The 19,931-nt window shown below is 40.9% G+C and overlaps 1 protein-coding gene across 3 annotated transcripts in view; it reads left to right on the top strand.

Moving 5' to 3' along the window:
• The window catches only part of LOC102212259 (SEC14-like protein 1), a 33,853-nt gene extending 14,404 nt beyond the window's left edge, over nucleotides 1-19,449 (top strand). Inside the window, exons 2-16 of one of the 3 annotated variants that reach the window (XR_311846.2) lie at nucleotides 1,932-2,081; nucleotides 2,312-2,443; nucleotides 4,316-4,444; nucleotides 4,876-5,140; nucleotides 5,631-5,740; nucleotides 5,973-6,162; nucleotides 6,806-6,894; nucleotides 7,358-7,428; nucleotides 9,241-9,412; nucleotides 10,476-10,610; nucleotides 10,726-10,860; nucleotides 12,121-12,372; nucleotides 12,470-12,648; nucleotides 12,798-13,073; nucleotides 14,951-14,998. Coding sequence is in view for 2 of the 3 variants with exons in the window: in XM_005737336.1 (XP_005737393.1) it covers nucleotides 1,932-2,081; nucleotides 2,312-2,443; nucleotides 4,316-4,444; nucleotides 4,876-5,140; nucleotides 5,631-5,740; nucleotides 5,973-6,162; nucleotides 6,806-6,894; nucleotides 7,358-7,428; nucleotides 9,241-9,412; nucleotides 10,476-10,610; nucleotides 10,726-10,860; nucleotides 12,121-12,372; nucleotides 12,470-12,648; nucleotides 13,047-13,073; nucleotides 14,951-15,056 (2,142 nt within the window). In the remaining variant the exon portion in view is untranslated. Of the gene's footprint in view, nucleotides 1-1,931; nucleotides 2,082-2,311; nucleotides 2,444-4,315; nucleotides 4,445-4,875; nucleotides 5,141-5,630; nucleotides 5,741-5,972; nucleotides 6,163-6,805; nucleotides 6,895-7,357; nucleotides 7,429-9,240; nucleotides 9,413-10,475; nucleotides 10,611-10,725; nucleotides 10,861-12,120; nucleotides 12,373-12,469; nucleotides 12,649-12,797; nucleotides 13,074-14,950 lie in introns of all 3 variants that reach the window. The other 2 variants (XM_005737336.1, XM_005737337.1) reach the window with 2 other exon arrangements.
• The last annotated feature ends 482 nt before the right edge of the window (nucleotides 19,450-19,931 follow it).

The following is a 19,931-nucleotide window of genomic DNA, read 5'->3' as shown; positions in this document are numbered from 1 at the left end:
GAAACCTAGTGCTGTTTGTGAAGACGTAACATTTGTGGTTGACTTTGTTGACGTATGATTTTTTTCTTTTCTTTTCTTTTTTTTCTTTTCTTTTTCTTTTTTAAAGGGATGAAATTGACATTTACAGTCAGTGATGTTGTGCTGACGGCAGGACAAAAACCAAACCCCCAGTGTTCCAGAGCATTGGGGCTGAAAAACAGAGCTCAGCATTCATGCAGTCAGTGCACGGTGGGCAGCTCCTCACAGGAATGCCAGGAGCTCCTGAACCCCACTGGCTGCCTCCTCCAACACAAAACTGCTGTTACTTGGCATACTAAACATTCAAAACCTCCTCTTTTGTATTTTTTATATTTTTAAATATAGAAAAGACAAATATTTTAATAGTGAATTTCGAGAGCAAATGGCTCAGTGTTTTAAGAATGTTAAACGTGAGCTTGAATTTAAAGCCTATTTCACACCAATTTGCTGTTCTATGGTTTTCAAAGGACCTCAGGGTTACTGGTTGTCCTTTGCTCCACAAAATAAAGCTCCTTTTGTCAGAGATTCAGCTGACATCCAACTCCACCAACCTCAAAAGTCTTGTGAGCAGCAGTTGATCTTCCAGTTGATCTTGTAAAGTTTGTCCACAGACTTGAATTTCACTCTATGCTTGGATATTTTGAAACCTACGGGCCATGTCTTTATGAAACGGTAAACATGCTGTTGATAGGTTTGCACCACCACATTCCCGACATTGTGTTTTCCCTTTCCCTTTGTTTTTGGTTCTTTCTTTCCTTCTTTGTGTCCTTTTATTGTGTGTGTGTGTGTGTGTGTGTGTGTGTGTGTGTGTGTGTGTGTGTGCTCTTTGAGTCATAGATAAATGCTCCCATTCATATTTTAGGGAATTAAATTTCAGCATCCAGTTTCAGACAGTACAAAACAGGAAATATCACGTTAGTAGGATACGTGACAAGGGAGTTTCAGGCTAGTGCAATGTTGTGATAAACTTGGACTGTCTCCAGCACAAGTTATCTGGAAGATCACTGTTTTTATTTTAGACTTGCCTTTCCAGTCGTCTGTTTGGACTTGCTCCTTGCGCAACCACAGTAATCATATCTAAGATGGATGAATGTTGACGATAGAAAAAGAAGTAATGTTCCTGCACTTTGTGCCAGCAGACTCAGTTGTATAACAGCTGGCCGGCCCCTGCAATAGAGCTGAATTTGCCTGTGTTTTGCATTTATGACTAAACGCATTATGGAGCCGGTGTTGTGTTCAAGTACAAAAACTGCTATTGTGTGTTCAACCCTTTGTTGTAAAACAACTGAAAAGCGCTTCATTTGCTTTGATGCCACTGTGGTTCAGCTCAAGTAAGCAGTTTGAAAGTGTACAAAGTTGAAGGAGCTTTATTTAGCCTCTCACTTCTGCTCTACCCGTCCCACCTATTTAAATTCCTCCCTTTTAGAATACGTGAAGTGTTTTCTAATGGAGTTCATGTAAACTGGCTGGTGCCATTGTTGCTGAAGTTTTCCTGAGCCTCAGTTGTTTAATTTGAAACAAGCATTAGTGCTGTTCTCTTTCCAAACTGCTGTTTATAAGCCAGTCAAATATCTCTAGTTAAGATAAAAAAAATATTCAACAGATTTTGATATACCATGAGCCCTATAATAGATGTCAGGCACTGTCGACTAACGAACCTTAATCTCTAAACGTGCCGGTGTATGAATATGTCAAATCTGTAGGCAAGAGATAAGCCCTTCAGGTTTTCTATTTAAGTCAGGCTTCTGTTGACTAATCATGTCTAGATGTCAGTTTGGAGAACAACAGAGGAAAAACCCTTCTGAAAATTAACGAGTCAGCAGACTGGAATTATCCTTGGAAATCTAAAAATGTGTTTCCAGCTTAAAAGCTCTGGTGTTAACAGGCTATGCATTTCCTCTTCTCTTTCTCAGGCTTATGAGCGCCGCTTCCCTACTTGTCACCTCATCCCCATGTTTGTGGCGAGTGACGTTGTGAATGAGGAGACCAGTGAGGATGGTTCCACCCAGAAGATTGAGCGCCGCTGTGCCCTGGATGTGGATGCCCCACGCCTTCTCAAAAGGGTTTGTTGTACTTTAGATTTCCAGCAATTGAGTATCATAAATATAGCTTTAATGCTTTACTAATGACTTTTAATATTGTTTTGAGAACAATACATTTCAGTACTCGCCATGATTGTTTTCTTTTACAGAATGTATTAGTGTTAATTTTTGCAAAGGTAGTTTTATCTTTTATTTTCAGTGTCTGTGTTTCATGCCAGTTGCATTTATAATACAAGTTCTATTGTTTACAGATTGCAGGTGTGGACTATGTCTACTTCATCCAGAAAAACACGCTGAACCGAAAGGAAAGGACTCTGCACATTGAGTCCCACAATGAGACCTTCTCCAACAGGGTTGTCGTCCACGAGACATGCTGCTATTCGGTATGTAGCATACTATCAGCAATAGACATTTCAAGCAAAGAGCAAACTGTTAAAATCCCTCACTAATTTTAATGAAAGTCATTTCTCACTTGTTTCAGTGCAGCTGCTGTTTTTATCTTTAAGTAGACTCCACTCTCCTGGTTTTGCTCTACACCTAGCATGCTAACTTCTGGCATAAAAACTCAACCCTTTCACTGAAACTGCTGGAAAAATGCTCAAGAAAATGTCTTTCATGACCAGTACTGATCCTTACCACAAACACTGAGTTAGTTCAGAAAACAGACGTTTGAGGATTGTACAGGTGATCAATATGGGGCTTCCAGAGAGTGATCTAAAAATAACTGCAAGGATTCTTTAATCCACGTGTACCAGAACCTTGTGTCCACTTTTTTTGTTGGTCCTGTACAGCCAAGGTACATTGCAACCAATTTACATTACCATTTCCTGGTTTAAAGTAACATATTCATTTTAAGGTGGGAGAAGTGTGTATAAATTATACAAAGCAGGCTGTAACATGAAAGTGTGTATTCCTGGGGCAGGTTTTACAGAGGCAAACTAAAACCCAGATCCTGGCAGTGTGACACGCTCAACCCGTTTGGCTATTTAGGCTGACTTGTGCATACAGACAAATGAGCAAACACTGACATGTTCTGTAACGCTGTTGTTCACCTGCTGAATGGCAAGCTGCCACCAGCACAGCCATGTTGATGTTTGTGCCTCCTTTAATCTCTTCCCTGCATCCATGATTGGACTACCACTGAGCCTGCTTCTGTTTGTCTCGGCCCATCTTTCCTTGTGAATTATTTAGTCGTCTGCATTCTGCTTGGTTACTCACAAAATACTGAAATGAAACCAGCATCTCTTTACTTTCTTTCTGCACTATGCGAAACTGTGACTCCAGATGAGCTTATTTATGAATGCATGTGTGCTGAGTTAATGAGGTCAAGCACATTGAGTTAGCCTCCAACCAACTGGAGTGCTAATTTTAGGTCTAAGGCCAAACAGAGGCTTATACTGTATACTTTAACATGCTGTGATAACAGTAACCAGGATGGACAGTGCTGTTAGACTGAGCTAATGGACCGGGCTACAGATGAAATATTTTGGTAGTCAAGGGTGAACACGTTACCATCATTATGGCTTTAGAAGCGTGTGACTCTTTATTTACTGATATTGTAGCTTGAATCAAAATGACATTTTTGTTAAAATACATTTAAAAATGTTTTTTGTCACAAGTGTCATCCTAACAAATCCTTCTAGAACCATCATAGATCTAAGATATATGCAGTGTAGAGTGCTATATACTGGCCAGCCAGTCCTTACTACTGCAGTTTGGCCTGAAAACAACACTTTAAGGGTTGTGCATAAAAGTCTAGCGGACAAATATAAAATTATTCAAGTCACTGAATTTGATGAGTTTGTTTATGCTTATGTTTATGTTTTTTTATGTCCCTGACCCACAGAAACTAATGTTGAGTTTCTCTCCCACTCACTTTAATAACTTCAAAAAGCCATAACTTCAAAAAGAAATAAATTCCAGCTGCCGAGCATGATTGTAGAATGATTTTTGCTATTGCCGAAGATGACCTTCACACAGCACTGAGGGAAATGTGTGCATTTCAAGCTTCATGACTGTTCATGTGTGAAATGCTGGCTAATTTTAACATGGACAGACTGACACACAGACTCCCACTCACAGTGCTCTGTGTGAAAATTGCTTTCTTTGTGCGTCATCATGTAATGAAGCTGGGTGTATGGTTACCATAGTAACATGGTTATGCGGTTCTGTGTTGCTTACAGCTTTAATATAGTGTGTGTGTGTGTGTGTGTGTCTGTGTGTGTCTGTGTGTGTGTGTGTGTGTCTGTCTCCAGGTCCACCCGGAGAATGAAGACTGGACGTGTTTTGAGCAAACCGCCAGTCTGGACATCAAGTCCTTCTTCGGCTTTGAGAGCACCGTGGAAAAGATTGCTATGAAGCAGTATGCCAGCAGTATCAAAAAGGTGTGTTTATGTGTGCTTATTGTTTCATCCCGTCATTTATGTGTGAATGTACCGATGCACAGTAACATTAAACAACACAATGACTGCGTTATGAATTATTCAGATCTCACTCTGTCCTACGAGGTTAGATGTTTCTGGAACATGACTCAGTCCATCTCACACTGTAATTGCATAAATAAGCTTGTGTAAACTTTTAGACTGGACAGGGCTCTTTTGTTGTGGACCCAGTGAGTCATCCACCTTCATTAATGAACAATGTAGAATACAGTCCTTTCATTTTTTCCTTCTGTTTTCATTAGCTGATGCTTCAGTTTAAAATGACGCTTTAGTTGGAAAATGCTAAACGCTACATGGCCTTTCTTGGTTGAATAAAAACACATGTAGATCATGTTTTTCGGTATTCTCACACTTGTTTTCCTTCCTTCTAACAGGGAAAAGAAATCATAGAATACTACCTAAAGGAGCTGGATGATGAGGGGCTCACTCATGTGCCCCGCTGGAGTCCCTCCTCTCATTCCCTGCCTCTCTCCAGCCCCACCAGCCTCTCAACGAACCAACCTGAGCTTGGAATCGTGCCTGCCGATTCAGTCCCACTGTCTGCAGATGCCAGGGATGGACCCTCACAGGATGCAAAGCAGGACAGCAACTTGCTTCAGAACGACAGCCTCGCAGAGATTCTGCCGGGGACACCAGAAGGTCTGTACCTGAAGATTCAGAAAATGAATCCTAGAAGCTTATTTTAGAATTGTGTATATAATTATATTCTGCAAAAAATGGCTAATATTGAAATCGTATTGTGTAACTAAATTTGGTTTATACCACTGCCGCAACAGTTTGTCATCTGCAAGCATCGTTGAAAAAAAACAACAACCAGTTAGACAACTTTGGTGAATAATTTAAATAACTGAGGAAAAGTAGTTGCTCAAGAATGGGGATGGGTGTGAGAATGGAATTCAGCGTCTTGAAAAGTTGTTTACAGTTATGGATGTAATTTCTGAAAAAACATATTTCTTATTGTGAATCGTGACATCCAATTACATATCTGTTGACAGCTAGGGCAAGGCCTTGTTTACAGAATCTAAGATTTTCATTAGAATTTGTGATTTATTGGTGATATTTCAGTAAGTTTATTACACATTAATTTACTGTCCAGCAGTCTAACTTTTTGTGTTTTTTTATGTTGCAGACAAGCTGGATGCAGACTATATCAAACGTTACCTGGGTGACCTGACACCCCTGCAGGAGAGTTGCCTGATCAGACTGCGCAAGTGGCTTCAGGAGACACACAAGGGAAAGGTACTGCACTGTTTCTCAAAAGGAATAATAACAAAACATGACTGGATACATTATTGATACATTTGAGTTAGTTATTGCTAAAAGTAATATTTAGCACTACTACTCTATCTTAGCTAGGCTACTGATAATGTTGTATTTTACATTAACTATTCACAAATTAGCTTTATAATGTCTTTAAATAACAGTGATGTGTTTTATGGTGGCAAGTGTAACCATTTCCAACTCTGTTCAGATCCCTAAAGATGAGCACATCCTTCGTTTCTTGCGGGCCAGAGATTTCAACATGGATAAAGCGCGGGAGATCTTGTGCCAGTCTCTGACCTGGAGGAAGCAGCACCAGGTGGACTACCTGCTGGAAACCTGGAGCTCTCCACAGGTTCTTCAGGACTACTACACCGGCGGCTGGCACCACCACGACAAAGGTGGGTTGGTATTTACAGCCGCAACTAAAGATAATTTTATTAGGCATACTGAAATCTTGCATGTGCATCAGTATGGAAACACATGATCTTATGACTTGTGTAGGTTATGTCAGCGCTAAACTTGCACTGTTCCGTAGAGGAGACTCCACTTACACAATCATGCAGTCGTGTTTGCAGTTTTTCAACATAATGTTTTCTTATGTGACTTTACAGTGTAAACAGATCTCAACCATTCTTAGCAACCCGCAGCTCTCAGCCAAGTGTGTAAAATAAAAATGATCTAGCTTGTTGGTGCTACTTGGTTACCCAAATAGTACACACACTCTCACAGTGACAGTCTTCTTTGGAGTAGATTCCTTGGATTCCTTATTTGGGAAAAGAATGAACGTATAAGTCAAACAAAGCTTTTATGTTGCCACACCAGAGCCTATTTAATCTTCTCATTTCCAATTTTCCACAAGTATTAGCCTTGTATCAACAGGGACAAAACATGAAAGCATTCCTCAGTGTACACAATAACTTGTCTTATGTAACAAGAGCAGATGGCCAGCAATGCTGACCTTTCCACTTAGCTTGTAGTCTTTGTGGAATGTAAATCATGTGATATATCATGTAAACATTTATTTAATTTTTAATTTTTCAGACGGCCGTCCTTTGTACATCCTGAGGCTTGGCCAGATGGACACCAAAGGACTGGTGCGCGCTCTCGGGGAGGAGTCTTTGCTCAGACATGTATGTAAAACACACTGTACTGCAGTTAAGGTTTTGTGTTTGTAGTGCAGGTTGATGAGTTTATAGGTCAGACAGGGTTTCTGCCACAATATTTGTTAACTCCTGCTTCTTTGAATTGCACAGGACAATTTGATAACGTACTCATTAATTTACCCCTGTTATCAACCTGATGCTTTGTTCTATTAGTTGCATTTCTACACACAGTTGGTGCAAGAGAGAGAAAAAGTGGGCAATTCAGGCCAGGCAGGCCGCTGGGTTTGTAATACGGAAGCGCTGGGTCAGGTCGGTTTTGGATTACAGGTTGGAGAATTAATGTCCGGTGGCATTTCCTGCCAGGTAAATTAACACCAGGCTATATACAGAACGCAGGCTGTGTAAAGGGTGCTGATTTATAATGCTGCAGTCACTGTGGAGTGGAGTGTGGGAGCCAAGTGTGTCAAATGTACAATTCATGTCACTGCAGGTGCTTTCTATCAATGAGGAGGGTCTGAGACGCTGTGAGGAGAACACAAAGGTGTTTGGTCGGCCAATCAGGTAAACCTTTACAACCTGTCAATATGTTAGATTGTTGAAAAAATCTTGGACCTCTATTATTCACAATATTTGTAAACCAATATATCTCTGCCTCTCAAAGGTGATACTACGTTATATTCCACTGGTCCTTGCTTTAAATCTGCAGACTGTCTTTGAGTTTAGTTCAAGAAAAGAGTAAAACTGAAATGCATCACATATTCAAACAGGGCTTTGACTGGAAGCTCAATTCACAAGTTGTTCCTTGTGGAGCAACTCAAGAAAACTGAAGATAAAGACCTGATATAAATACATATGTACTATATACAGAAACAAATTGCTCTTTCTTCTATTACTCATAACACCGTTGTACAATTTCCTGTTTTGTCTGTTTGTTTATTGTGATGTTTTATATAAATATAAAACCTATATTTGTTAAACTGTGCTGTGCTTCATCACAAGTGATACTTTTCTCGCTTGATGTTACATCATACAATAGTTTGATAGTCCTCCATAACAAACAGGAGAGTATCCCTGTGTGACGTTGACTTAAAAGGCTCCATTTCAAAAACTGTTATCTCTGCTCTCTGGTTACTTTTAAACACAGTACCTGGTCTCACATCACAGTATGACAGAGGCTGCACCTCTTATTCACAATGACCTTAGAAAAACTGGTCTCAATTCTTTTGCTGCATCAGAAAAGTAATGTACTACTGAAAAATAATTTATTAGAACATTTTAAAAGGTAACATTTACATGTCATCACCCTCGATTTTCTTAATTCTGAAAATTATTATTTTTGTACTATTTCTGTGTTGTTAAGATAGATTTTTCTTTCTTTCTTTTTTTTTTTTTTTACATTTTATTTTGTTTTTACTTTCATGTATCTAATACCTGTTTAGCAAAAATTGCTATTCCTCTTTTTTTAATCAGTTGTTGCATATGAAGGAACCATTTCAGCATACTTTATTTCCAGCTTCTGGAGTTTCAGAACTTGCAGGTTTACTTGTTTGTTTGTTTGTTTGTTTGTTTGTTTGTTTGTTTTTTTCTGTTTTTATACATTATGCCAGTCTAAATTAATTTAGATGTTTTAGTTGGTTTTTTTTGTTTGTTTTTTAAGAAGCCTCCGTAGTGGTTCAGAGTATGAAGACAGAATTCACCATACTGCCTGTGATCTAGACAGTTAATATGAACTAATAACACAGTGTCAGTGTTGACAAAGAAAAATAATCAGCATCAGTGGTAGGTATAGTCCAGTGCTTGTGTAAAACGGCTTTGAATGTGGTTGTAGGTGAATATAAATGCAGGTTAAAAGCAGCTTAAAAACATGCAAGCCGTTTTAGATTCGGTTCAGCAGTCAGAACTGGGCACAGGTACACACACAAACACACACACTATGAGTGAGTCCAGAGCAGAATTTATCTCCCCCAAAATGGAAAGCGCACATGAGGCTCGCCTTTCAGGGGACTCATTCAGATGGCAACTGACAGAGTGAGCGGGAGGGAACAGAGATGGTATCTGTCATCTGTCAGCTCTCTGAAGCAGCAGCAAGAGGAGGAGGAGGAGGAGGTGCCTGGGATAAGAGCTGCGCAGGAAGGCATGTGAACTATGAGAGGCTGTCACGTCACAGCACTCTGCCAGGACAGATAGAAGGAAAGGAAGAATGTGCTGCAAGGGTTGGAGGGTTCCAGAATTAGCAAGCACTGCCTTCACCACTTAAGCTTCACTTCAGAGTGACAAGTGCTAAGTGGTCAAAAAGAGGCCGTAGCCCATTTATGGGTTTGTGGCTGTCCTTATACACACACATCCCTAATCCTCTCATGTCCTCTTCTCTAGCTGTTGGACATGTCTAGTAGATCTGGAGGGGCTGAACATGCGTCACCTATGGCGACCAGGAGTCAAGGCGCTGCTGAGGATCATCGAGGTCGTGGAGGCAAATTACCCTGAGACTCTAGGACGGCTGCTTATATTGAGAGCTCCAAGAGTCTTCCCAGTCCTTTGGACACTGGTGAGACCCAGGATAAGACTAACTCAGACCCTGTGGGGTCATCGTGTTACAGCACCGGATTATGCATACAGTGACTTTTCAGTCTGTTTCACACTCTTATTTTGACACATGCAGAAGTTGCCAGTATTCACAAATGTGTAGTATTTGCTAAGCAGTGGCAACAGCAGCATCGTTGGCCCCAAATGGAAATAAGAGCTTTCAAGTCCCGGAAGTTCTGCTGGGTTCTACTTAAGGTGACAGGATCCCAGCAAACAGAGTATGGTTGCATCTGGTAGTGTGGACAAGACAGTTGTGCAGATAGACTGAAATTTGTAGGTTACAGGTTTGGCATGTGAAGGATCGCTTTACTCTGGCAAAAATGAAGAGCCACCTCTAAGAATCACCTTCTAGCTGTTTGACCTGTATTTCTTTTTAATTGGTTTTCCATCATATTGTGACAATACATGTCTAGTTTGTGGATTTGAATTGGCAGGAGTCAGTTTTCCCTGTTACACATAGCTTAGGCGGCAGAAGATAGGTTACAGGTTAGCCTGTACTTGATGCATGATGATAACTTTCCTGCTTTCTTTACAGTCTTTGGAAAAGAGCCAAGCTTTGTCCTGCAGTGTTGACTTTTAAAATGGTTCTACTTTTTAAATGTAGAGCACTGACTCAATATGTAGAATGAGGGACAAGGGATAAAAATGCTGTGCAGTCACACATAAAATAGGACACCTGGTCACCTAGCTCTGCTGCCTATTGACTGCTCATGCAAAAAGCACGTCACAAAAGACTTCAGTTTGTTTTATAGTGTTTACCTTCCTGACTTAATTAAGTCATGTATTTTAAACATGGGTTTGACTGGTTATTTAAGGGTAGAATAGTTGCATATTATTGCATTATTACATTATTGCTTTAATTAACCAAGAAACTGGTTAAACAACTTCCTTGTTTTAGCATTTATAAGGTTTAGGGTGGGAAAGGAATGTGGATTGTTATCAAACACAAGTTTCATATGCTGCACCAGTATTTCCTCATGTTACTGCAGGCAGGTCATGCATTTAATATCTGCCTTCTCCCTCAGGTGAGCCCATTTATTGATGAAAACACCCGCAAGAAGTTCTTGATCTACGCAGGCAATGACTATCAGGGTGCTGGAGGTCTCGTGGACTACATAGACAAGGAAATCATTCCGGATTTCTTGGGAGGAGAGTGCATGGTGAGAGTCACTGTAAGATTTAAACTCAGAGTAAAAATTGATCCTAAAACATGACACCACCCACGTCGAGTTTTCCTTTACTGACCCAGTGTACACGTGTGCTTTTTCTTTGCAGTGTGAGGTACCGGAGGGTGGCCTGGTTCCCAAGTCCATGTACCGCACAGCCGAGGAGGTCGAGAACGAGGACATCCGTCTGTGGACTGAGATGATCTATCAAAGCGCCAGCATCTTCAAAGGAGCTCCGCATGAGGTGAGGCTGAATGCACGGAAAGTAAAAGAAAACGATGGAAGGCCTGTGTCGCTCTGATATGAATAGTAGGTCAGGACAACAGAGAACTGCACAGTGCCTCTGATGGAGGTGTTGTGAAACTTTCTGCCACCTAGTGGTTGTAACTTGTTAAACGCATCTTAGGTAGATTCTGAATTCAGACGAGGAACACATGTAGCGTGACTTTGAAATATAATCTGCCTGCAGTGATGTGGCGTAACCTCGTGTTGCATGATTTATACCAAAGGGACACTGTCAAACATAATCACCCATCTGGAAAGGGCTTTGCTTTTTATCTTAATGGTCTCAGACCGTCACGCAAATGAACCATTTTATTTCACTGCTTTTGGTAACTGAGTTCTCTAGTTTGCTGTTTACCTGAAGTTTGTATATGGAAAGGATTTGTCATTTATAGCCTTTTGAGACCCAGACTATTCATGCATGTCGTCTGTAGTGGACACACAAACTGTTTTTTGTTTTCTCTGTTCTCAAGAGGATGTAGTATTTTTCTAAGCTTGATGTTTCAAGTTGCTTTTAGACTACAAGCCCTTAGGGGTCCTTGGGGACTAGTAAAGCGCTATATAAATACAGGCCATTTACCATTTTACAAGCCAGTTTCCTCCTAGTAGCAAGTTTGATCTTAATCTCAGCAGTCACCGGGCCTAAAAACTGCATTCATATGTTTTAGATACTTCTCTTTCCCCTCTTGAAGTGATACCATTTTCCCACATATTTGAGTACATACATATTTTACATATGTGCACAGAGATTAATGGATGCTAACAGCATCAAAACTAGTGCTTATACCAGGGTGTCCAACTCCAGGCCTCAAGGGCCGGTGTCCTCCAGGTTTTAGATATCACATTGGGTCAACACACCGGAATCAAATGATTAGTTCATTACCAGCCCTCTGTAGAGCTTTAAGATGTTGAGGAGGTAATTTAGCCATTTAAATCAGTTGTGTTGGGTCAAGGACACATCTAAAACCTGCAGGGCGCTGGCACTTGAGCCCTGGAGTTATTATTATTATCATTATTATCATTATCATAAGTGTGGTGTCCTGGAGTTGGACACCTCTGGCCTAGATTATCAAAAGTGACAGGTAAAGAGTGATTTTCCCACACGTCTTCACAGCCGTACTTCTTTTTGCAATCAGTCGATTCACTTTTAATGCCAAAAACATCATCTTATACAGCCCATGCACTTTATGTAAACCTGCTTAATATCTTCCACCCCCATCAGATTGTGATCGAGATCATCGATGCCTCCTCGGTTATTACCTGGGATTTCGATGTGTGCAAAGGCGACATTGTTTTCAACATCTACCACTCAAAGCGAGCTCCGCAAGTACCACGCAAAGATATCCAGGGAACCCACGGCATCACCTCCCCAGGAGGCAACAACGTGCAGCTCATTGACAAGTCCTGGACGCTGGGTCAGGATTACAGCATGGTCGAGTCTCCGCTCACCTGCAAGGAGGGCGAGAGTGTGCAGGTTGGTTTATGATCGTGAACTTTTGATGTCTTCTTGGATCATTGTTACTTCTACAGATCCTCATTTTTGCTTGTTTGTACTTTGAATCCTTCCTCAGGGTTCCCACATAACGAGGTGGCCGGGTTTCTACATCCTCCAGTGGAAGTTCCACAACATGGCGGCCTGCTCGGCCACCAACCTGCCCAGAGTGGATGACGTGCTGGCCACCCTCCAGGTCTCCTCACACAAGTGTAAAGTCATGTACTACACTGAGGTGTTGGGCTCTGAGGACTTCAGGTTAGTGTGTGGGTGAACGATGGAGACATTTATATGTGTCTGTGATGTGTAAATATGTCATGTATTCATATTTTTGCTGTTTTGATAAGGTTTTTATTTTAGACATCATCCATTTATTACTGCTCATTTTCACTCCTGTCTTCTTTCAGTTTTCCCTCTCTACAATGCTCCACATAGTGCCACGTATGACATTTGGTACTTGAATGAATGAAATCTGTAATGTTGCTAAGATGACTGAAATGCCTTTGGAGTATAATGAGTTTTCCAGACCCACAGTTTTGAGATGAGGATACTGTTCCCTTGCTTGAAGATGACTTTAATCAAGCTTTTTCTTTCCAATCCACTCCTGTTCTATCGCTCACAACCCCCTCCTCCTGCTCTGTCTTCTTCCTGTGAAGAACGGCTTGCTGTGATGTGCAGAGTTTGTAAGTGGCTCGGTGTTTGCCCCTTTTTCTTTAGCACTAGCTCATCATCATCGCTGCTTTTGGCTGCTAATCTGAGTGCCCTTCTCCTTCCCTCCCTCCATGGCAGTCTTGCTTCTGATGCTGCAAAGAGATGCTAATTTGCATCTGTTCTTGCTTATGACTTTTGTTAGCGTTGGCTAACAGGATGTTGTTGCTTTCTTCACACTGAGGAAAGAATCCGGTGCAACCTGCTGGCATTAATCACCCCGCTTGCATAACTACAACTCTCAGGATTACTTGATTTGGTTAACTTCAGCAAACAGCCGCCCAACTGACACGCACATACACACTGTCATTTTCTGACTTGTATTTGCTTTTCTTCACTCATCACATTGCACTACCAGCTCAGTCTCACTTTGCTTTCAGTGCACATGCTGCTTCAGTTTATTTTAGCTTCAAAAACAGACTTGGCGTGATCATCTAACTCATACTAGTAGTTTTTAACAAGATGTTTTGATAAAGGTTGATATTTACACTTCTGAGTATGTGAAATGCCTTCTTGAGTGAAGTAAATGTAGAATTTAGGGCAATATTTCTTCCCGTGTCTGTAATGTATAATACATGCCATAACAGTAAGTCTCTACCTTTTTATGGCTCCTTGTATTGTAGAGTTGGGAGTTAAAGGGTTCCTGTGAACTAAAGTCATCCTCGTTAAAGCTGCTCTTTTTATTCATTTTTAATTCTCTGGTGAGTCCCTCAGACTTATCTAGGTCTGTTCCAATTACTTAGGATGGGTTATTACGGTTAACAGTTAAAAGGAATCAAAAATGAATAACATTTATGCAAGTTGAGGTACCGCGGGTCATAATCATCCATAACCATTTTTATGGAGGATTTAATAACTTCATACAAAATGGATGAGGTTAATAAAAGTGCCACGTGTCATATTTTGTAAATTATTTTAATTTGGCTTCATACAAGCCAACCTTTTGAATGTATTCAGGCACATATTAAACCAAGACATTGGTTTTGTCAATGCACATAGTAATTTTATATTGCATCCATATAAATCCAAAACCAGTCTACCTACGACATGGGAATTAATACCTAAAGTTTCTTTTATTCATTCATAAGTAATAAAAGAAAAATGGTGCCTCATGCTTTGCCACAGGAAGCCTCATTGAAGTGGCCGGTTTCGCTCATTTCCAGCTGCATATTTTGTTTTTAGGTTTTGCTAGAGTAGCTTGTAGGATACGGTTTAGTTTTGTTTACCTTATACTGGGCCTTGCTGCTCCTCCCACTTTCAAGCAGCTTTGTTCTGATTGGTGCCTTTTGTAAACAGACAGTTTGAACAGCACGTGGGTGTGGCTTCTGTGCCTGAGATGACTGCTAACATTACAGTGTCTCGAGCTTCCAGGGGTTGTTATATGGACCTCTCTTATTGGAAAATGTTGCCATATTTAACATGAACATCCACCCCCAAAACTTTTTTTTTTAACACAGATATGACAGGAAATGGTAAAAGAACAATGGATCCCCTTTAAGTGGCTCCTGCCTTTAACGAAATGCCCTGACCTTTGGCTGTTTGTTTTTTTTGTTTTGTTGTTGTTTTTATTCATTATAAAATTAAAAACAGTGGCTGGTGTAAAACCGTTCCCTGAGTTGTTGCAGCCTGTGGCAGGGCCTGTATGTTGTAGGGTCCAGAGTGATTCTCCCTCCTTTAGGTTTGCTCTGACTGCATGGTTCTGCATCATGAGCACGGGTCATGCACACATAGTGCGCTCAGTTAGTGCCAAGCAGTCTTAAGGCTGCACAGGTGTCGTGTACACATGAAATTAGCTGAAGTGTGAGCTTTGTGTGCATTCACGTGTTCACCGCATGTTTGTTTCTTCTCTCAGGGGATCTATGACCAGCTTGGAGTCGAGCCACAGCGGCTTCTCTCAGCTTAGCGCCGCCACCACCAACTCCAACCAATCCCAGTCCAGCTCCATGATCTCCAGGTAGAAACTGGTGTCAGAGGACTTCAATTCCCCAAACCCACGTCCCTCCTCGACTGCCCATACCGTCAACACGGACGCCAACTTTTCCTATCCCCATACCCTTAAACCATCATCTTTGGACTCTGTTCCTATTGCACAGCCAGTCTCTGTGGAACTGATGCATGCTTGCACAAACGGAAGACAAAGAATTAAAAAAAATTCTGAGGCAAAAAGAAACTAAATGTACAATTTAAAGGGCTGATTTTTGCACAAAGGGTCATATATTTTCCATGCCTGGCATCTCAACTGGGCAGCAGTTTGAATAAGACCATCAGCAGAATGTTTTGTGCACGATGGAGCGGATAAAGGCCAGGAGGTGAGGAGTGGTGCCTTTCAGGCACCAGAAGCTGACAGAAAGCAATATTCTCATCCTACGGAACAGGATGACGACACTGGAGGCGCTGTTACATATATGCATTTACACGTGCACACACATACACAGTACCGAGGCGACGCATACCTCATTCATGTGCGTCTGCTGATAAAGACTGGATGAGCTGTTACATACGAACGCCACTCGGGCACAAACGCACACGAGAACGTTTGACATGGAAAAAAGTTGACAGTGTTTGCCATATTGTTACTGGAGGGTTTATTGTCTCTGGGGAGCTGTATATAGGTCAAATGTGGGTGGGGTGAACATCTAATAGATCTGGGTCAAATAAGATCAGCTGTCTGTATCACAACAGTACAGGTGTCAGTGACTTCGGCAATTGCCAGGTAAAATCTTCCCGGCTTGCTCCTGTGGCTGAGTTGAGCTTTCTGACACTCATTGCATTGCTGTACAGGTTGCATCACATCTTTTGAATATTTGACCCAAATCTGACGCTTAGCAAAGTAAATCCACTAGAAGCAATAACACAAGTTTGACTTTCTACTGTGTGAAATATTTCTATTTAACGTGAAAATGTATGAGGAGAATCATTTACGGTGGCCCCAAGGTGCAAAACGCAGTAACAAAAGTCAAAATGCTACATTTCAGAAAACAGGATGACAAACCTTATACCAGTAACATTTCTGAAAACGGGACATTTGATGCATTTTTTTTTTTTTTTTGAATTGGCAGAACCAAAGTACCTGATGTTACAGTGATGTCATTTCCTGTTTTAGTAATACTTTCAGAGGTTTGACATGAATTTAAAGTTTGAAAGGATGGAATAAAAAAAGTTGATAAAGGACATTCAGAAATGAGTATTATGAGAGTCAAAGACTTCAACTATCAAAGTGATGTAGGCCCAGTGCTGAATAACCAAAGATAAAAAGGCAGCACTCACAATACTTCAGGCGTAAGTTGACAGATCCCACATTTTCTGAGTCATTCCTGTCATGTGACTAAACTTGACTCATGTTTGACATGATTGGTAAAGGTGACTTATTCCTGAGGTCTTGTGCGAGTGCTACCTTTTTGTGTTTGGTTATACAACACAGAGGCCGTACTTTGCTTAAGAAATGTTTGCGCTCTGGCTACAGTCCTAACCAGCATGCACACGCCGCCCTGTTATCTCGGTGTGTTTTCACGGTTTGAAAGGACATTTTAAAGTCGCGTCAAAAAGTACATCATGATTGTCCTTTGACTTTGGTTCGGGTATTTCAAAAACAATGTCTTTACCTCGTCTTGTGCAGTGAAATGTTGTCTTTTTCTTTTTAAGTCTGCTTTGCACCGCTGGGCCAACGTCATCACTGGTGCAGATTGCAGATGAACTTTTTCTTGCGTACAGGCGCACAGACGGGCAAACTCGAGTCGGTAAACGGCTGAATTCTGTGGCACCACCGTTTCTCGTCTACAGACTTTTTGTCAGGAGTGAAACAAAAATAATTTGCCAGATTTTCTCCTCGACACGTGCTCTGTCCTCGTAGTAAGGGATGCACTGACTGTGAAATACTAGGCCGTAATCCAGCACTGATACTGACATTTTTTTTTAGTCTTTATATTGTTTTTTTTGTTCCAGGTGAAAGAAAAAGAAAAAAAAAAAAACTTTATTTAAAAAAAAAAATGCATGTGTTTTAGCTCTTCATGGAACAGTTTTTGAACATTTAGCCAGCGCAAAAGTCAGTAACGCCATCTTATCAGCTGATACTTGGCTGATTCATCGGTGCATCCCTACCTCATGCTTTGAAAATATATGTATAAAAAATCATCTTAACGTGGAACGGCTGCAGTTCGTTTGCTTCCTGTCGAGCGTCTGCACATTTGAGGAACTCAAGTTAAATGAAGCAGTCAAGGAAATGCCTTGTCACTGATTGGTGAATGTGCTACTGATTGGTTAGCAAGCGCCAGCCAATGAAATGCCTGAATTTGGATGGTTGTGGTGAATTGGGCGGAACTGCCATCGTTACGTTTCCAGAGTGATGTAGATTTCAGTGTGCTTTAGGGGTGAATGTTTCTTTTCGTGATTTATCATTTGACGGCGCACCAGTAGACCACATTGATACTGTACAAGTGCTAGTGTTGGTTTGTTTGTGTTTTGGAGACACTTGATGGGTGAAGTCACGTGGTGATTGGGTTTACGGATCTCTTATTTAAGATTTAAGATATAGCCATTTTAAGAGCCATGTGTCAATAAATAATACCATTTTAGCCTTTGTAAGCATCACTTAGTCACCACTGTAACAGACAAGCGATCGTGAGTCAAATGAACATTTCATTTTCTTTTTTAAACGTGTTCTATTTGGTTGATGAGCATTGATGACTTCGCACAGATCAGACTCCCCGTCGAGGGCAGAAATGTTCAACTTTGCCAAGAGTCATTGGGTGCTGTTGCCATGGTTACACAGTGCAGCTGACAACAACGGCAAAAAAATAAAAGCGGGGGGTTTTTCCTCATAGATATATACACACAGATGCCACACTGGTTGTTGCTCCTCGCTGTAATGACTCCACGCAGCACCACGTTGCTCGGGGGGAGCACACATCTGCACACGATCACGGATCGTTGTACCTCGCTGAATTTTCCACAGATTTTCGAGCAGTGTTTATGATACATGTGCTGAAACGGTTAATAATGCTTAAAATAACGTTACAGTCCGGCAGCTGCTTCTTTGTGACACTCTGCTGTAAAAAGCAACAGGATTACTCCATCGCTTTAACGTGTCTACTGTCCCGTCAAAGTCTGACTTGAAAAGAGAGCTGCAGATGAGCCAGTGTTGGTCTTTCTCTCACTCCTGCAGTCTGTCTTTATTCTGTGGGACTCTTTAAACAAAACAAGTCCCACCTAAAGCAGCTCTGTAGGTTTCTGTAGCTACAGTTCAGGTATAGGTCACATGGGTTTCTAGAGTCTTTCTAGAGCATGTTGGAGCTCTCGGACCGAATATCAGATCAAATATTTAATGATAAATAAAATACGAATCTCCTTTTCTTTAGCTGGTATATGACAGTGTTAGCTTGGGACTACTTTTTAGCATACCAAATTAAAGACATTCGTAACGGTAAAACAAGTTCTCGTCTGTGGAAAGTTTTAGCATTTCTTTCAGTGAAACATCAAAAAGAAGCACAAAAATTTGGCGTTATTTATAGGACTGGATGACAGGAAATGCTCAGAGCTCGTGAGCAAGACAGCTGTGGCATCTGTGTTCATATGTGTTTTCCCTCCTATGGAAAAAAGGAAAAAAAAAAAGGACCTTGCCTGTTTTTGATACATAAACTGCTTTTTTTTTTTTAATAGTTACTGGTTAACTTGTGGTATCTACATGTCATTAACTGCAATAACATGAATTGTTTTACTGAGTGGCCCTCTTCGTGATGAGGGCTACGGGTGTGTGATGGGGTAAAGGGGTGAATGTTAATTACAGTGGGGGGAGGAAGATGCCTGTAAAATGTGTTTCTCCACTCTTCTCTCGGCACACTTGACTTCACCTGGTTATTCCTTCAGGCGATTTGATCTTCATCTCTTCACAGGTTTGACTGATGAGGCAACAGTTCAAACCTGACTACTGCTTTATATTCCTTTTACTACTCTCACACTTTCACACTCCAGTTTTGTGTGTAGATCTTAGAAAGCAGAGTGGACCTTTTTTCTTTCTTTTTTTTAATTGAAGCTGTAGGCATAAATAAGTGTGCTCAGATGGGATGGGTTTTCATTTCCATTTCAGTTAATTCTCTTGAACACCAGAAGTTTAACCTGCTTCTCTGACTTTAGCTGTTGGAGGGTGAGCGCCTCTCACCAACATCTCACTGAAAAATGAGGGCTATAACTGTCTGTCGTGACTGTTCATCACATTCGTCAGTCTCTCTGCTCCGTGTTCATCTTTGCATATCTTCTCTTTACCTTTGTGTGAGATATTGTGTAAAAAAGGATGTTTGGATTAATGAGAAAATGGTGGCTTTACATTTTTCAGCATTAAACTTGAATTATAAGAAACTGCAGACTCCTGTCATGCTTTTTTACGTTCTGTATCAAAATGTTTTTATTGCCTAGAACTAAAAATTGCTTTTCCATTCGTTGCAATCATCTGTTAGTGACATGGTTAATCTGTGAATTTACAAATACGGGCCTTGTGCTGCATCTCCAGCTCCACTAATGATCAAAGGTTCTCTGCACTGAGTGATCTGCATTTCATCACTGACAGTTCATCATCTCAGATTCTGTAAAATGGAAAATTAACGTCATCACGTGGTGCTTGTTTCCTTTAATGTAAAAATAATGTTAGAAAAAATAGAAACGGATACATAAGATTTTGACAAGATGAAGGGATAGAAAGTGTAGCACACAAAAATGTCCTGGAGAAGGAAGACCAGATGTGCTGTAAGTGTGAGCATCACCTCAGCACATTGGATTGCAGACCAGCTGCATCTAGTGGACATCTAGCATTACAATTGCTTTTAAAGAAAACAAAACTAAAT

Source organism: Pundamilia nyererei, unplaced genomic scaffold (genome assembly GCF_000239375.1).
Source record: "Pundamilia nyererei isolate P.nyererei 1_Seehausen unplaced genomic scaffold, PunNye1.0 scaffold00075, whole genome shotgun sequence".
In the NCBI taxonomy this organism is placed as follows: Eukaryota; Metazoa; Chordata; class Actinopteri; order Cichliformes; family Cichlidae; genus Pundamilia; species Pundamilia nyererei.
This window is presented reverse-complemented; position numbering and strand designations above follow the sequence as displayed.